The 16618-nt window shown below is 53.6% G+C and overlaps 1 protein-coding gene across 4 annotated transcripts in view; it reads right to left on the bottom strand.

Annotated features, from left to right (window-relative positions):
• Nucleotides 1-16618, bottom strand: part of IQSEC2 (IQ motif and Sec7 domain ArfGEF 2) — a 105877-nt gene that overhangs the window by 85475 nt on the left and 3784 nt on the right. For 3 of the 4 annotated variants that reach the window (XM_039912335.1, XM_029067002.2, XM_029067010.2), the window contains exon 1: nt 3153-3935. In XM_039912335.1, coding sequence (XP_039768269.1) covers nt 3153-3931 — 779 coding nt within the window. In that variant the 5' untranslated portion in view covers nt 3932-3935. Of the gene's footprint in view, nt 1-3152; nt 3936-8416; nt 8526-16618 lie in introns of those variants that run through there. The other variant, XM_029067004.2, reaches the window with a different exon arrangement.

Raw genomic sequence — 16618 nt, 5'->3', positions numbered from 1 at the left:
GGCGGAGCTGGAGTTGAATCAGAGAGCAGATTGAAAAGGGAATAGCCAGAATGCGATTGGGCTCGCTGAAATTCGGCTGCTTCTGGAGTAGGGCTGTTCTGCAGTGTCACCAAAGCACAGAAATTCTGGAAACCAAATTGGCCTGGCAAGACAGATGATGCTGATGCTGGTGAAGATAATGATGATATGATGATGGTGATGAAGGGCTCCGCTGTTGGGAACACTGAATGAGCCTTTGGTCTCGGTCATCCTTTTCATCATCGTCACCCTGGGAGAAGGGGGCCCCAGAGGCTGAACCCCATTTCCCTCTCCAGACATACATGTCCTGCCGAACTTCATGGTGGAACTACTACAAGATCAGGGTCATCTCCCCAGTATCCCACGGGGCTCGGGGTCAAGGACCCACACAGCTCGAGGTCTTCCCTTAAAGGCAGAGTCTTTCAGATTCTAAGGCTCGCAAGGGAAAAAGGGCACAGGTCTTTGAAGAACTCCAACTGGGCACTCCACCCGAGAACAGTACCCCCCAGTATGCAACTGGGGCCCATTTTTCTGCCTCTTAAGAGATCCTGAGTCTCTCCAGGCAGGGAGCGGTGCCAGGCTAGCAAAATGACCATTCAGATCGGGAGCGAGCTGAAGAAAGTGCCATCCTGGAACAGAGAAACCCGGCCCACTTCCCCACCTCCACAAGTTCAGGACAGGGCCCTGATTTATTCCCTTTCCTCTACGGGGCCGGGGGAGGAGGGACCGTGCCTCTGGGGGCCATTTTCTGATGCCTTTAAACTTCCTGGGACTCCCCTCTCTTTCTTAATCCCAACAGAGTGGGGCCAGAGTGAGCCAGGGACTGTAAGTGCCTGGAGGGGTGCCAGCTGCGCTCCCCTCCCCCAAACACTGGCTGGCAGCCTGTGGAGACTGGCTCCCGCCCGCCCCAGCCTTGCATGGCAGTTCCCTCGCCCACTTCTTACAAACCAAGACAGCTCTGGCGGCTTGGAGCCATTTGCAGCGGCAGCAGCAGCAGCAACAGTGAATAGCTCTTCTGAATTCTAACCCGGAGGAGGGAGTGGGAGACCGTGGCGGGTGGGGTGAGTGGGGGAGGATGAAAACCCCACCCCTCCCCAAGCCCCAGAACTCCGGTGGGGGTGAGGGATTGGGTGGGGGGGGAGTTTGTGTGGTCGGGATTTCATTGCGGAAAATCAAAAAGGGAAGCCGCGTGGGCTAGTGGAAAGAGCTTGGGCCTGGGAGCCAGAGGACCTGGGTTCTAATCCCGGCTCTGACACCTACCTGCCATTTGACTTTAGGCAAGTCACTTCACTTCTCTGTGGCTCAATCACCTCACCTGTAAAATGGGGATTAAATCCTCCTCCCTCCGATTTAGACTGTGAGCCCCAGGTGGGACAGGGAATGGGTCCAACCTGATTATCTTCTAACTACCTCACTGCTTAGTGCAGTGCCTGGCACATAAGTACTTAACAAGTACTATTTTAAAAGCACCCTGCTTAAAATCCCTAAGCCCACCCTGCAAACTGTGGTCCGAAAACCTCATCCCACACGCAACCGAGAGGAATGACGGAGTGAAGGGATGAGCAAGTCTGCTCAGGGGAAGAAAACAGAAAGGGGGAGCTCTAGGTAGGTAACTCGGGAAGGGAGCAGAATAATCTCCCAATCTCTTGACAGCCTCAGACTCCTAGTGTACAAGAGAGGGAAAGTGGATTCCCTTTTGGGGAGAAGTTGAGGAGGAAGCAAAACTGCCAGAATAGAAATGAAAAAGTCACACCCAATCCTGTGGGATGCACGACTGGTTCAGACCGTCGGGTTCATCTACAAACCAAGAAGGATCCCCCTTCTTGCTCCGTTCCATCCCACGTTCTATGTCTGTACGCGAAGTGTCCGGACCCCAAAACAACTATGGATCAGAGCCCCCCGGGCTCCAACCATCGTGGTCCGGGCAGCGGGGGCTGGTGGAAAACGCACGGGCCTACGATTCAAGAGAGCGAGGCTCGGCCACTAGCCTGGAACTTGGATCAGACACCTAACCTCTCTGGGCCTCTGGTACTTCTGCTGTCGAATGGGGATGGCGATACCTGCCTCTCCCAACCTCACAGGGATGCTGGGGGGGTAAGATGAGATCGACGATGGGGAAATGCTTTGGAAAAATACAAGTGCCCTACCTACTCAAGATGCTCTAGACTGCGAGCCCATCGTGGGCAGGGAATGTGTCCGATGCCACAGTGTACCCTCCCAAGCACTTGGTACAGTGCTCCGCACGTAGAAAGCGTGCCGTTAATAGTACGATTACGATCACCCGGGGTCCCAATCTCTCGACCCCTGACCTCACGACGGGGACACTACTGAGTGACAATCTACTCTCCCGGCAGTCTCCAAGGAGGCAGAAAGCTTCCCCTCCCCGCGACGCAGTCCTCTGGACCCCGTCGGTCACAGCACATGGGTGGGATCGGCCGAGCCACGTGGGAAGGGGGAGCGCTCTCTTGAGGACCGGGAAGTTGTTTCCGTTTTGTTCTGCTTTCCCGTCCCGCAGGGGCCCGGGTAGGGACGAATTAGCGAAAAGGCCTCAGACCGGGTTCTCCTGGCACCGGCTCCCCCGCAAAACCGCCTTCCCCTCACTGATATCTGGGCCGCCCCAGCTACGACCGTGGGGCCTGTAAGGCGGGCCGGTGGAAGCGGAGGGCCCCGCTCCCTCCGCTCCCACTCCCGGGACGAACGCCAGCCATCGCCACCGATACCAAGACGGGATGACCCTAAGCGCGGTCACCGGGCCGGAGCCGGCCTAACGGGAAAGTTCCGTTAGCTCCGGAAACGGGAAGGGGTCGGTTCCGAGTCGTCAGTGGGGTGGCTCGGGGCCCCGACATCTTCTCAGGGAGCAGGGGGAGATCTGGAGAGGGGGCTGGTGCAGGCCGTTCCGGGAGGACGGACTATTCCTCCCGGAGGGGAGAGAAGGCCGACTCCCGCGGCCACCCCTCCCCCGGGGACGAGGGGTGGGGGCTCCTTCTTTCCGCAGGGGGCCCGGGTTTGCTCGGGTGGGCCGCGGGGCAGGGGATGCGATTCGACGACACAGGCTCCTTACTTTCCGTGCAGGGCAGGTTGGAGAGAGGGATCTAGAGGGGGCAGAGACCCGGGTAGAAACCCGGGCGCCTTACTTTCTCTGCAGTGTGGTGGCCGGGCTGGTGCTGGTGCTGGTGCTGTGGCCCCCTCCGGCCCCGGGACTGGAGCTCCTGGAGGCTCCCCGGCTCATCTGGCCCCGCTCCCGCTCCCGGGGGAGCCGGGCTCCGGGGGGGTAGGCGGACTCCTTCTCCCGGGTTGGGTGGCCCGGGGGTCCCTCCCGCCCGCTCCTCTCCCGGCTCTGGGCTTGGCTCTCCCGGTGCAGCTGGCACGGGCCCACCTCGCGGTCCCGGGCCGAGTAGGCGGGGTCCCGGCCGGGATAGTGCGCGTCCCGCTCTCTGTCCCGCTCCCGGTACACGGCCTCCCGGTTCTGGTAGCCGCCGTCGCGGCCCTGGTAGGCACTCTCCCGGTTCTGGTAGGCACTCTCCCGGCCCTGGTAGGCTCCCTCCCGGTTGGCCTGGTGAAACTGACTCTCCCGCAGCTCCCGGTGGTGGAACTGGGTCTCCCGCAGGTTCTGATACTGGCTCTCCCGGGCCGCGCCGGCGGGGGGCTCTCGGCCGGGGTTGTCCCGGGGGAGCGGGGGCAGCTCCCGGTGGGCGTGGAGGTCCCCCCGGTGCATCTGACTCTCCTGCCGGAGGTCCCGGTTCTCCTGGCTCAGCTGGTCCAGCTGACCCTCCAGCTCCTCGATCCGCCGCCGCTGGCTCTCCAGCAGCTGCTGCTGGCTCTCGATGATGTTGTTGAGCTCCAGCAGGTACTCCACGGCCCGGTTGGGGCTCTCGGCCCCGGGCCCCCCGGGGGGCCCGGCGCCCCCCTCCATGCCGGGGCCGAAGCGCGGGCCCGCCCCCGGCTCCCGGCGCCGCCCTCCCCCGGGCCCGGCCGGGGGAGGGGGCCTGCGGTCCAGGCGGGCGCGCAGGGGGCTGGAGGACCGAGGGGCCCGGGAGAGACCCCCCCCCCCCCCCGCCTCCGTCGCCGCCGAGGCTCCTTCTGCCGCAGGGGCTCGGGCTGCTCCGCCCGCCGCCGCCGCCGGGGCTCCCGGGACTGTCGTCGCCGCCGCCGCTGCGGAGTCACTGCGCACTGCCGTGGCGCGGGGCCGCCCCGGCCCGCCCCCCGCCAACCGGGCTCGGCCCCCGACCCCCGCCCCTCGCTGCCCGGCACCGGGGGAGCCCCCTCCTCCACGTGCCACGGAGGAAGCCTCCGAGGGGGACGGAAGCCTTGGGCTTCCCGGGGACCGGAACGCCGCCCCCCACCCCCGCGAATAACGACGGGGGGGTTTGGTCCGTGATGATGAGCAGGTCGGGATTTGCAGGGCACTGGTCGAAGCGCTGGGGGATACAAGGTCACCAGGGCGTCCCACGTGGGGCTCACGGTCTCCATCCCCATTTTCCGGCTGAGGGAACTGAGGCCCGGAGAAGGGAAGCGATTTGCCCCACAGTCACACAGCTGGCAAGCGGCGGAGCCGGGATTAGAACCCACGACCTCTGACTCCCGAGCCCGGCCTCTTGCCACTGAGCCACGCCGCTTCTCTGCACTGATAATGACGGTGGGATAAGGTTCATAACAATAATAATGGTATTTGTTAGGCGCTTACTATGTGCCAAGAACTGTTCTGAGCGCTGGGGGAATACAAGGTCATCAGGGTGTCCCACGTGGGGCTCACAGTCTCCATCCCCATTTTCCGGCTGAGGGAACTGAGGCCCAGAGAAGGGAAGCGATTTGCCCCACGTCACACAGCTGGCAAGCGGCGGAGCCGGGATTAGAACGCATGACCTCTGACTCCCAAGCCCGGGTTCTTGCCACTGAGCCACGCTGCTTCTCTGCACTAATAATGATGGTGGGATTTGGTTAATAATAATAATAATAGTATTTGTTAAGCGCTTACTATGTGCCAAGCACTGTTCTGAGCGCTGGGGGATACAAGGTCATCAGGTTGTCCCACGTGGGACTCACAGTCATCATCCCCATTTTCCAGATGAGGGAACTGAGGCCCAGAGAAGTGAAGTTATTTGCCCAAAGTCATACAGCTGACAAGCGGCGGAGCCGAGATTAGAACCCACGACCTCTGACTCCCAAGCCCGGGCTCTTTCCACTGAGCCACACTGCTTCTCTGCACTAATAATGACAGTGGGATTTGGTTACTACTACTACTACTAATAATAATAATAGTATTTGTTAAGCACTTACTATGTGCCAAGAACTTTTCTAAGCACTGGGGGATACAAGGTGATCAGGTTGTCCCACGTGGGGCTCACAGTTTTAATCCCCATTTTCCAGATGAGGGAACTGAGGCCCAGAGAAGTGAAGTGACTTGCCCCAATTCACACAGCTGACAAGTGGCAGAGGCGGGATTAGAACCCATGACCTCTGACTCCCAAGCCCAGACTCTTTCCACTGAGCCATGCTGCTTCACTATGCCCTTCCTATGTGCAAAGCACTGTTCTAAGCAGAGTGGCTCAATGGAAAGAGCCCGGGCTGGGGAGTCAGAGGTCATGGGTTTGAATCCCGGCTGTGCTGCTTGCCAGCTGTGTGACTTGGGGCAGGTCGCTTCACTTCTCTGGGCCTCAGTTCCCTCATCTGAAAAAGGGGGGTGAAGACTGTGGGCCCCACGTGGGACAATCTGATCACCTTGTATCCCCCAGGGGAGTCAGAGGTCATGGGGGTTCTAATCCCGGCTCCGCTGCTGGTCGGCTGGGTGACTTTGGTCACTTCTCTGGGCCTCAGTTCCCTCATCTGGAAAACGGGGTGAAGACTGTGAGCCTCACGTGGGACAACCCGATTATCCTGTATCTCCCCCAGCGCTTAGAACAGGGCTCTGCACATAGTAAATATTTAACAAACACCAACATTATTATTATTATTATTGTCCCACGTGGGGCTCACAGTCTTCATCCTCATTTGTACAGATGAGGGAACTGAGGCCCAAAGAAGTGAAGCGACCTGCCCCCAAGTCACACAGCTGGCAAGCGGCGGAACCGGGATTAGAACCCATGACCTCTGACTCCCCTGGGGGATACAAGGTGATCAGATTGTCCCACGTGGGGCCCACAGTCTTCACCCCCCTTTTTCAGATGAGGGAACTGAGGCCCAGAGAAGTGAAGCGACCTGCCCCAAGTCACACTGCTGGCAAGCGGCAGGGTCGGGATTCAAACCCAAGACCTCTGACTCCCAAGCCCGGGCTCTTTCCACTGAGCCACGCTGCTTCTCCTACTGAGGTGGGATAGCAGGATCATCAAATCCCCTTGCCTCTCTGGGTCTCCGTTTCCCTCTTGGAATGGTGGGGCTGGGAAGTGACGTCCTTTGGCGTGACGGGACAGGGTGATTGATGCCAGGATGATACCGGAGCGGGGTGTGGCTCAGTGGCAAGAGCCTGGGCTTGGGAGGCAAAGGGCGTGGGTTCTAATTCCAACTCTGCTGCTCGTCAGCTGTGTGACCTTGGGCAAGTCACTTCACTGCTAGTCGATTAGACTGTAAGCCCGTCTTTGGGCAGGGATTGTCTCTATCTGTTGCCGAATTGTCCATTCCAAGCGCTTAGTACAGTGCTCTGCACATAGTAAGCGCTCAATAAATACTACTGAGTGAATGAATGAATGAATGCTCTGGGCCTCAGTTCCCTCATCCAGAAAATGGGGATGAAGACTGTGAGCCCTACGTGGGACAACCTCATTACCCTGTATCTACCCCAGCGCTTAGAACAGTGCTCGGCATATAGTAAGCGCTTAACAAATACCAACATTATTATTATTACTGGCCCACCCCCTTTCCCCTGTGGGCCCCCGCCTGGCCGAGGGACAGCCTGCCCCGCTCGCCGGCCTGCACCTCCCCCGCCAACCGGCCCCCAGAAACCCGCTCCGCACCCATTCCTTCATCCCATCTGTGTCCTCTGTGCACAGCCCTATGCTAAGCACTTGGGAAGTCTGACTACTGCTTTGGTTTTGCCGGCTGCCTCCCCCCCTTCTAGACTGTGAGCCCGCTGCTGGGCAGGGATCGTCTCTATATGTTGCCCAATTGTCCGTGCCAAGCCCTCGGTCCAGCGCTCTGCACAAAGTAAGCACTCAATAAATTCAAGTGAATGAATGAATGAATGAAAAAGCATAATTCAGCAACACATAGAGACAGTAATAATAATAATAATGTTGGTATTTGTTAGGTGCTTACTACGCGCCTACCCAACAACGGGCTCACGGTCTAAAAGGGGGAAAGACAGATGACAGAACAGTGCGTGACTCAGTGGAAAGAGCCCGGGCTTGGGAGTCAGAGATCATGGGTTCTAATCCCGGCTCCGCCACTTATCAGCTGGGTGACTTTGGGCAAGTCACTTCACTTCTCTGGGCCTTAGGTACCTCAGCTCTAAAATGGGGATTAAGACTGTGAGCCCTATGTGGGACAACCTGATCACCTTGTATTCCCCCCTCCCAGCGCTTGGAACACTGCTTCGCTCAGAGTAAGCGCTTAACAAATATGCCCCCAAAAAAGTGCTTGGCACATAGTAAGCGCTTTGATACCATCATCATCATCATCATCAAAACAAGTAGGCATAAGTAGCATCAATATAAATAGAAATATATGTACGCATCATTAATAAAATTAATAGAATAATAAATTTGTACATTTATACACAAGTGCTATGGAGCGGGGAGGGGGAAAGAGAAGAGACGAGTCGGGGCAATGGGGAGGGGAGGAAGAGCAGAGGAAAAGGGGGGGTTCAGTCTAGGAAGGCCTTCCAGAAGAGGTGAGCTTTCAGTAGGGCTTTGAAGGGGGGATGTATGCTCACATCTTGGAGCTCGCAAACCCACCCCCCCACCCAACTCACCCCCATACCATCCTGGGGGTCCAGGAAGAGTTTTGGGTGACCACTACCAGTAGGGCAAAAGCTCCTTTTCTAAGCCCCCACCTCCCTACGACAGGGTCCATTTGGTGGGAGACCCTCCTTCACTTCCTCAGTTTCTCCACAGGACATCCCTTCGGTAGGCCGTCCTTCATCGATGTCATCTCTTGAGCCCCTAATGGGCAGAGAACCCCAAAATGACCTTTGGGGGACACCCAGTAAAAGGATAAAATGTGATCCCTGCCCTCTCCGGTGACGATTTTACCATTCTCCCCAAACTCCCTGTTCGTTCAATATCTCCTTCAAAAGGAACTACTCGGGGAAAGTGGGGGGTGCGAATGACTCCTTGAACAGTTACCCTCTCACAGAGCTAGGACAGGAAGGGGCAAGTTGTCATCATCAACCACTGAGTTGCTTACTGTGCACAACGTCTCACGAGATACGGTCGAGAACCCCTCTATGGCGAAGGGTTGGACTTACCATATCCGTACGATATTCCGGGCAAGCAGCAATGCAGATGGAGAGTTGGGATGGCGGGGGCTCCTCCTGATGGAGGGAATCCAGATATCTCTTCTGTCCATCGGCACTCCTGCAGAGGTACACCCAGTCAACAGGTGGGTTTTGTTGTTTTATTTATCATTTCACTCGCTCTGGTATCAATCACACCATCCCATCACACCAAGGGACATCCCTTCTCAGTCCCACCATTCCAAGAGGGAAACGGAGACCCACAGAAGCAAGGTGATTTGACGATTCTGAAATCACACCTCAGTAGAGGAGGCAGAGTTCGGAGTTCAAATCACCGGTAAGCTTAATGCTTCCGTCTCCCTTTTGCCATCCATCAGTTTAAGGCTGAAGTTTCACCCTGACTTTTTAACTGCATCTCCTGGGTGGGCCTGGACACATTCCAATGGAGGAACTTTCTTCAGAACGTTCTCAAACGTCCGAACTCCTTATTCCATACCCCTCGTACAGCCCTTCTTTATGTCTGCCACTTGAGAGTCTGGGGATCTGATTTAATGAGAAACAAAGACATAGATCCAAGGTTGTGTTTTCTGGGGACTGCGATCAAGTCATGACTGCTTACTCTTGAGCAGGGCACTGTAATAAGCACTTGGGAGGGTAAAATAGAACAGAGTTGGTGGACACTTACCCTGCCCAAAAGGACCTTAAGAGCTCTTCAGGGCCCATACACTGGAAAATGAAAATGACTACATCTGAGGGTGGAAAAAGTACATATCTTTCTATACGGACCTCCCCAAGAAGAGAGAATGCCTAAATAATAATAATAATAATAATAATAATAATAATAATAATAATGTTGGTATTTGTTAAGCGCTTACTATGTGCTGAGCACCGTTGTAAGCGCTGGGGTCGATACAAGGTAATCAGGTTGTCCCACGTGAGGCTCACAGTCTTCATCCCCATTTTCCAGATGAGGTAACTGAGGCACAGAGAAGTGACTTGCCCGAAGCCACACAGCTGACAGGTGGTGGAGCCGGGATTAGAACCCATGACCTCTGACTCCTAAGCCCATGCTTTTTCCACTGAGCCAAGCTGCTTCTCTAAAGCCAAGACTACCCTTGCCAAATTGCCGATTTACCTGAAAGACCCCATTCCCCCTCAACGGGATGGAAAATGTATAGAGAGAAGAAAACCCAGAAGGTCAGCAAATAGCAGGTCAGAATCCAAAATAAGACCAAGGAGTTCCTTGCCCCGATCCTAACTCGGACATGGGTATTATGGTTTCGCTTTGGGCACCGAAAGAACCCTCTAGCTAATAGAGGGGGCAGCTCTGGCTAGACAGCTGGGCCCTCGGAGTTCCAGAGCGGCTGGGGGAAAAAAAAACAACCAATTAAGGCTAGGATCAGGCTTAGAGGCTCAGAAGTTTCCCACAACAGGAGCTCCAAGTCCACAGCTCGGAGGGTGAAGGCCAGGATCATTTCCACATCTCCTTATCCCTATCCATTAACACCCTGGGAGCCAGGCCCCTTCCAGCAGGAGTGGAGGGAAAGGAGAAGACCGTCTGGGCGACATTTGCGTCTGGGCGACATTTGCGTGTTTGAATGGGGCGGTCTGAACTCCCAGACTCAAGCGTTAATGAGGCAACAAATAAACCATTATCTTTGTTGTTTCTATTGTTTTTTCTCATTTTACTTAATTTTCAGTCTTATTTTTTCCCACGTGTCTATTCTCTCCCCTAATGTATTGTGAGTCTCTGGAGGCTAGGGACCATTTTTGAAACAATCCATGTATTTAATTGCAATTGTACTGCAATTGTAGGCACTTAATAAGTGTCATTATCGATCCAAGACAGATGAAATAGAGGCTGAAACAAATTTCAAATTTCCTGCCGACTCAATACCTTCCAATAAGATATTTTACCATCAATTGATTTCCTTCCCCCTGTCTCTCCCAACATTTCTTATTTGGTCTTGTTTTTATCTGGAGAGCAACCTGCTTCCAGTTCCCCGGCACAGAGGAGAAACTGAAAATCTGGTCAGAGAAAGTACTGGCTCCCAAGGTCAGATAAGCCAGCGCAATGTCCTGGATCATAAAAATTGGCAGCATTTTGCATCCAAAGGACCACAAGTCAGGACCATGTCCTTTCCTCCTTAACAATGAAACCTTCACCTTCTCCATGAATTCCAGGATCCAGACCTTACCCTCTCTCTAATTACCCCTGCAGCACTTGTGTACTGTTCATCTAAATACAAATATATGTTTATGTTATTAGTGTTTGTATTTGTGCTTCTCCCGATTGTAAAATCCTTGAGGCTCTTCGTCTTTCTTTACTACTTCCCACTGTGGGATTCATACAGTAGATGATCCGATCCGGTTGAGTGGCTGACTCCTAGGTTAAACTCTGAATTTTGTCAGAGCCTTCAAAAGAACCTGTACATCAGTTCCTAACTTTAACTCACAAGGGATAAGAATAGTTTCAAAATATAAATTCTCCTGTCATCCCATGTGGCTTAGTGGAAAGAGCAGGGGATGCAGAGTCAGGATCATTCAGTGGTATTTATAGAGCACTTACTCGGTGCAGAGCATTCTACTAAGCACTTGGAAGAGTACAATACAGAGTTGGTAGACTCTGCCAAAGGAAATCTGTTTTGTCTGGACTGACTAACAATGAGCTTGCAGTCTAGAGACACCTGGGTTCGAGTCCCAGCTCCGCTAAGTCTGTGTGACCTTGAGAAAATAATTGAACCTCTCTGGGCCTCAGTTCCAAATCTGTAAAATGGAGATAAGATTGCAAATCCCATGGGAAAACAGCGACTGGGCCCAGTCTGAGAACCGTATATCGTCTAGACTGTAAGCTCGTTTTGGGCAGGGAACAATTCTATTATACTGAACTCTCCACAGTGGTCTGCATACAGTGAACGCTCAGTAAATACGACTGACTGATTGATCTACTCCCAGTGCTTAGCACATAGCAAATTCTTAATAAAGATTGTAATTATTATACTCCCCAACCTTTCTCCATCCGGGAAAATTTGGTATCAGTTCCACTTATTTTCTCCCCCTTTCCTCTATAACACTTTGCACCTTCTCTGGTTTTCACTTGGGGAGTAATAAATGAGGGCAGAAGCACGAGACCCTCTTGCTCCTCTGGAGGCAAGGCAGATGCAGATGCAGATCCAGCAGAGAATGCTCTCCTTCAGCTCACGTCGAGTCAAGCAGTGAAGAGACAGAAAGGAGGAAAGGAAGAAGTTGCGGAGTTCTAGGCCACAGAGAGCTGAACGTAAAAGCCTTGAGCATCCCATAGCGTATGAAGAGGGCAGAGTAGAAAGAAAGGAGAACAGAAAAAAATTGGTTATATGTATACATCTTGGCTTTCTCAATCCCTCTGGTTTCCAAAGGGTAATAGATATGGGCAGCAGCTTCTCAGGGGTATGGAGTTCCGTACTCCTATCACTGCATCTTCCAGGCCATCTGGCCTTCCCAATTCTCCACAAACTAATGCCATTGGCAAGATCTGGGACCTGGAGCTACAGGAACAGCCAACATGTGGTGCCAAGATAAAGGGAAAACATTTTGATACAGTGGCAGGAAAGGAAGGGACAGAGCCAGCCCAGACAAGATGAATTTCAGGCAGCCATTTACAGCCAGGCCAGAGGATCCTGAGAGGATCCATCGTTTGATGGGATCTCAGTCCCGGGAGCTAATGTTTAGGGAGATGCATGACCTAGGGACAGAGTGTCCTTTATAGAGGATCCCCTTTCTCTCAGGAAAAAGGCTCATGAAACCAACATCACTGCCCACTAGTCAGGGTCGGGGACCCTTCTGGCTCCCATACAGGGAGGAGAACGGAGGGAAAAGGATGGCATCTACTGGATTGGGGCTGGGGGAGATGAAGAAGTGTGGGAGGAAATGACTTGGGGAAATCTGACTCAGGTTGGGAGGGTAACAACAGAGCTGACCGCCTCCCCCCACCCCCAAAATTGAAAAGACACAGGACACCCAGCCAAGAGGAAGCTGATTTGGCCCCTCCATTCAGCAGAGACTAAAAAGGAACTTCTCCATTCTCCCCATCTTCGAGAAACCCCCCTTAAAAAGCAGTTCCTACCATTCTCCTCCATTGAGACAAATTTGCAAACTCCCACATTGCTGTGGAAACGGAGCCAAGCCGTGGGGGGATGTGGGGGGGAAGGAGGGGGAGAGAGGAAAATCCACCCACATACCAACATAAGTGGAAAAAAAAATAATAACCAGTGTCTTGTCTTCCTCAGCTGTTGACTCGCCACTCCCTACCGCTGAGGCTACTTCTCCTGTGTCTCTGACCAGGACCTGACCCTTGCCTGCAGGAAGGGAGCCGCCATTCATCTCTCACGCCCCAATCTGTCTTCCCCCAAGGCTCCTAACCAGAGCAGAATAACTAGATCATAAGCTCCCTGAGGGCAGGTGTTGATTCCGGAGGACCTAGAACAAGATTCTACAGCCAGTGAGAACTAAATACTGTTGAAGGTGGGCTGAGACTTAATAGAAATGGTGGCAGAGGAGGAAGGTCTGTCCTCACTACACACCCACTTTGCATCACTGACTCCAAACCTGTCTCCTCCTCCCCAGTGCTGGAGTCAGTGGGACAGGAATCCATGAATTCTTCAAAGGCTTGTAGCATCCCCCCAGCCAAACAATTGGCTTCAGCTTCTCCTCCTCACGCTCCCTCCCTCCCACCCCTCTTCACTGGTGTATCACCGTCTGCGAACAAAGGTCAACTCTCCTACTATCCTTTTCTTCTCCCCCTGGGTAGAGTTGCTACCCGGAGTTACTGCTCTGCCTCAGAGCCAGACTCCTACCAAAGGTCCAGAAGCGACGCCTCCAAATGTCATCACTTACACATTTCTGCCCCTGGGCCTAGCTGCTCTTTCTTTCCCCACCTCCTTCCCGCAGCTAAGCCTCTTCTGCCCCTGGATCGAACTGAATTCCATTTAACAGAATAACCACCACTGGGCCTTTCCCCATTTCCAGGTGTAACCCTTCAAACACCAACCACTCAGTACTCTCTCCCACCCCAGCTCCACCTGCCTCTCTTATTGCATTCATTCGTTCAATAGTATTTATTGAGCGCTTACTATGTGCAGAGCACTGTACTAAGGGTTTTGATTGCATAATTCCAGCTGTGCCCTCCTCACCTCCATGCCACCAGTAGGCACTCTCTGCTCCTCTTCCCTCCAAGGGCACTGAGCCCACAGAGCAACAGGCCTGGAAAAACCACAGGGAAGGCAGGGACAACAGAGAAGGGACGGCTAAAGAGGCCTGACTCCAGCTCTGTGAAGCTTCACGCTACTGTGTGTGTCAAAGCCCCGACTACCCTGTAATTACTGTTAACTATGTTCAGGAGGAAGAAGGTGGGGGAGACAGAGAATCTCACAGATTATATCCTGGCGGGAGGGGAGTGGAGGGGGAAGGTGAAGCCAAACTCCTTTGGTGTCCGGAAGTTTCAAGCTTCAGCAATTCCTTTAGTGACAGATGAATCACCATGCCCCAGGGGAGGAAGCCGATGCTAACCCCATTCTTCGGGCAGGATTCTCCCCTGTGTTTTCCTTGGCCATCCATAAAGAGGTGCCGTAGAAGAAGGCTATGGGATGATAGAAATTATCCTCAAGCAGTTTCGACTGGGGACACTTGGACAGCAAGGCACTGTGGCTAAATTTGAAAAGGAGAACTCGATTATCAGTGGTAGGAGCAGCAGCGTAGGGCCTGTACCTTAGGTTTTGTTCCCACCACTTCACCTCAGATCTCAGTGCTTTCTCACTCCATTCCTTGATTTACCCAGGTCCTGGGAGCCCTGAAATCTGCAGGGTGGAACCCCAGGGCTGTACCCTGAAGCCCCCACAGAAATGGGATGGAGTTGCTACATGGCCATAACAACTCAGCCCTCGCTCACCCTGAAGCCCTCACTCACCCTGAAGTCCACAATGGGGTCACCTCCCACCGAGAGGAAGGAGCAGAGGGAATTTCTTTTTATCCCAGCCACAGCATCTCCTCCCACCCAGGGCCTCACAAGACCCACATTTCAACTTGACAACAGAACAGTTTCCATGGAGCTTGATGTTGCCAAGGGATTTTGAATACACCAATGAGTTTGCCCTCCTTTCCTCAGGGGATGGGACACAGCAATTACTCTCCCCATTTTACAGATAAGGAAACTGAGGTGCTGGGGCAAAGTGGGAAGGACTCACTAAGTCACAGCTGTGGAGGGCAACACCAGGGGAAGAATCCATGGCATGAGTCTCCCAGTTCTTTGCTCCAACCAGAGAATAAAGAGAAACGCAGATTTTCAGCAGCCACCATAGTGTGATCCGCCTAGACCAGAAAACTATCAAGAAAATCCCATGCAGGCCAAGTGGACATCTGGGTTTTATTTCCCACTGGGAGTGTCCTCTAGCAGGTGGAGCAAAGATTTCATTAAATGCTCCCCCAGGAGATGACAGCTTTGTTCTTGCTAAGTAAAATCCTCTGGTCTGCCCTTGCCCACTCAGGGTGAGAATCCAAGGTGATCTGCTTGACTGTAGGGATTTGTCGGCACGGGGCCCCTGCCACAGCAATATGGAAGTCAGGTTTGGACTGACCCACCCTGAATGCCCTGAACTTCCCAAATAGAAACACCTGCCCCAATCTGCCTGCATCTGAATCATGGCTTGGGAAAATGGGCACAAAGCAAACCCAATTTATAATAATAATAATAATAATGGTACTTGTTAAGCACTTACTCTGTACCAAGCCCTGCGCTAAGCACTGGGGTAGATACAAGATAATTGGGTCAGATATAGTCCCTGGCCCACCTGAGGCTCATAGTCTCATGGAGAGGTAGAACGGTTACTGAACACCCATGGATGAGGAAACTGAGGCATAGGGAAGTGAAGTAACTTGCCCAAGACCACCCAGCAGCCAAATGGTGGAGCCGGGATTTATGTTCTTGCACTGATTTTTTAATACCTTCTCACAGGATGAGAGTCCTGGTACCAACTGGAATGCCACGGAATAAACCACAGTGAGACAAACAGCTGCTTGTCCCCAGCCCTGGAGGCCAGTCTAATTCAGACTTAGGTCAAGGGAAGTGAGTCAGAATGAAGGTGGGGCTGGGGGGGAGGGGTAGGGGGTAGGGATCTGCCCTAGTTTCCAGCAGCAGAGAAGATCTCCCTAGTTAAGAGTTATCCACGTGCGACAAGAGATCAGTGAGACTGGATTCACTCTGGGGCTGGATGAAGGAAGAGCCAGGGGTCCAGTGCAGCCTGAGAACTAATCACCCAACCCTGCCTGGAGTGGGCCAAACTCGTGACTTGGCAACCCAGTCTGTCTAGGGTCCTTTGGATGGGGAGTCATGGAGTGATCCGGGGCCATTCCACAGCAGGGTAGGCTCCCCCTAGGACTTCCCAGGTTCGACTTACACTCACCAGGGCTGAGCCAGAGAGGAGGAAGGGGTGTGTGGCAAAGGGGTATTTACCTACCTGCATTCCAGCACATGCCAGACTACCCGTCATCAAGAAGAAATTTGAAAAAAAAGCACTTCTCAGCATCCTACCCAGTTTGTTTGCTTTCTCACCAGACCCAGAAATAGCCTGTTGTGAGATACGGTGACTGGGGGACCAAACCCGATGGAATAGTAAACAGGGCGGGGTGTGCGGGTGGACTCTGGGGAAGGATGAAAACAGGAGGCACGGAGGGATTCTGCCTGTCCCGCCCGGGGCCACATATGTGGTTCGTGACAGAAGTGAGCATCAGAAGGGCAAACCAAAAACATTACATGGCTGAGAGCCACAGATCAAAAAACATTCCTTTAACCAGAACAGCGAGCGGGCATTCAGGGAGAGGGCGGTGGCGATGAGTGGTAGAGACGGAACGTTTCCGGAGTGGGAGGAGAAGGGGGTCTGCAAGCAGGAGATGGCTGGGGCTGAGGCTGGGGCTGCGGATAGGCCGCACCCTTTTTTTTTCCTACCCTATCTGTTAAACTCTTACTTCGTACCAAGCAATGTTCGAAGCCCTGCGATAAATACAAACTAATCAGGCTCGACGCTGTCCGTGTCTCACATGGGGCTCACGGTATTAATCCCCGTTTTATAGATGAGGTAACAGAGGCCCAGAGAAGTTAAATGACTTGCCCAAAGTCACACAGCAGGGACGGGGTAGAGCAGGGATTAGAACCCAGGTCCTTCTGATTCCCAGGCCTGTGTCCTA

Source organism: Ornithorhynchus anatinus, chromosome 6 (assembly GCF_004115215.2).
Source record: "Ornithorhynchus anatinus isolate Pmale09 chromosome 6, mOrnAna1.pri.v4, whole genome shotgun sequence".
In the NCBI taxonomy this organism is placed as follows: domain Eukaryota; kingdom Metazoa; phylum Chordata; class Mammalia; order Monotremata; family Ornithorhynchidae; genus Ornithorhynchus; species Ornithorhynchus anatinus.
The sequence above is the reverse complement of the archived record's forward strand: the minus strand, read 5'-3'. Positions and strand labels throughout refer to the sequence as shown.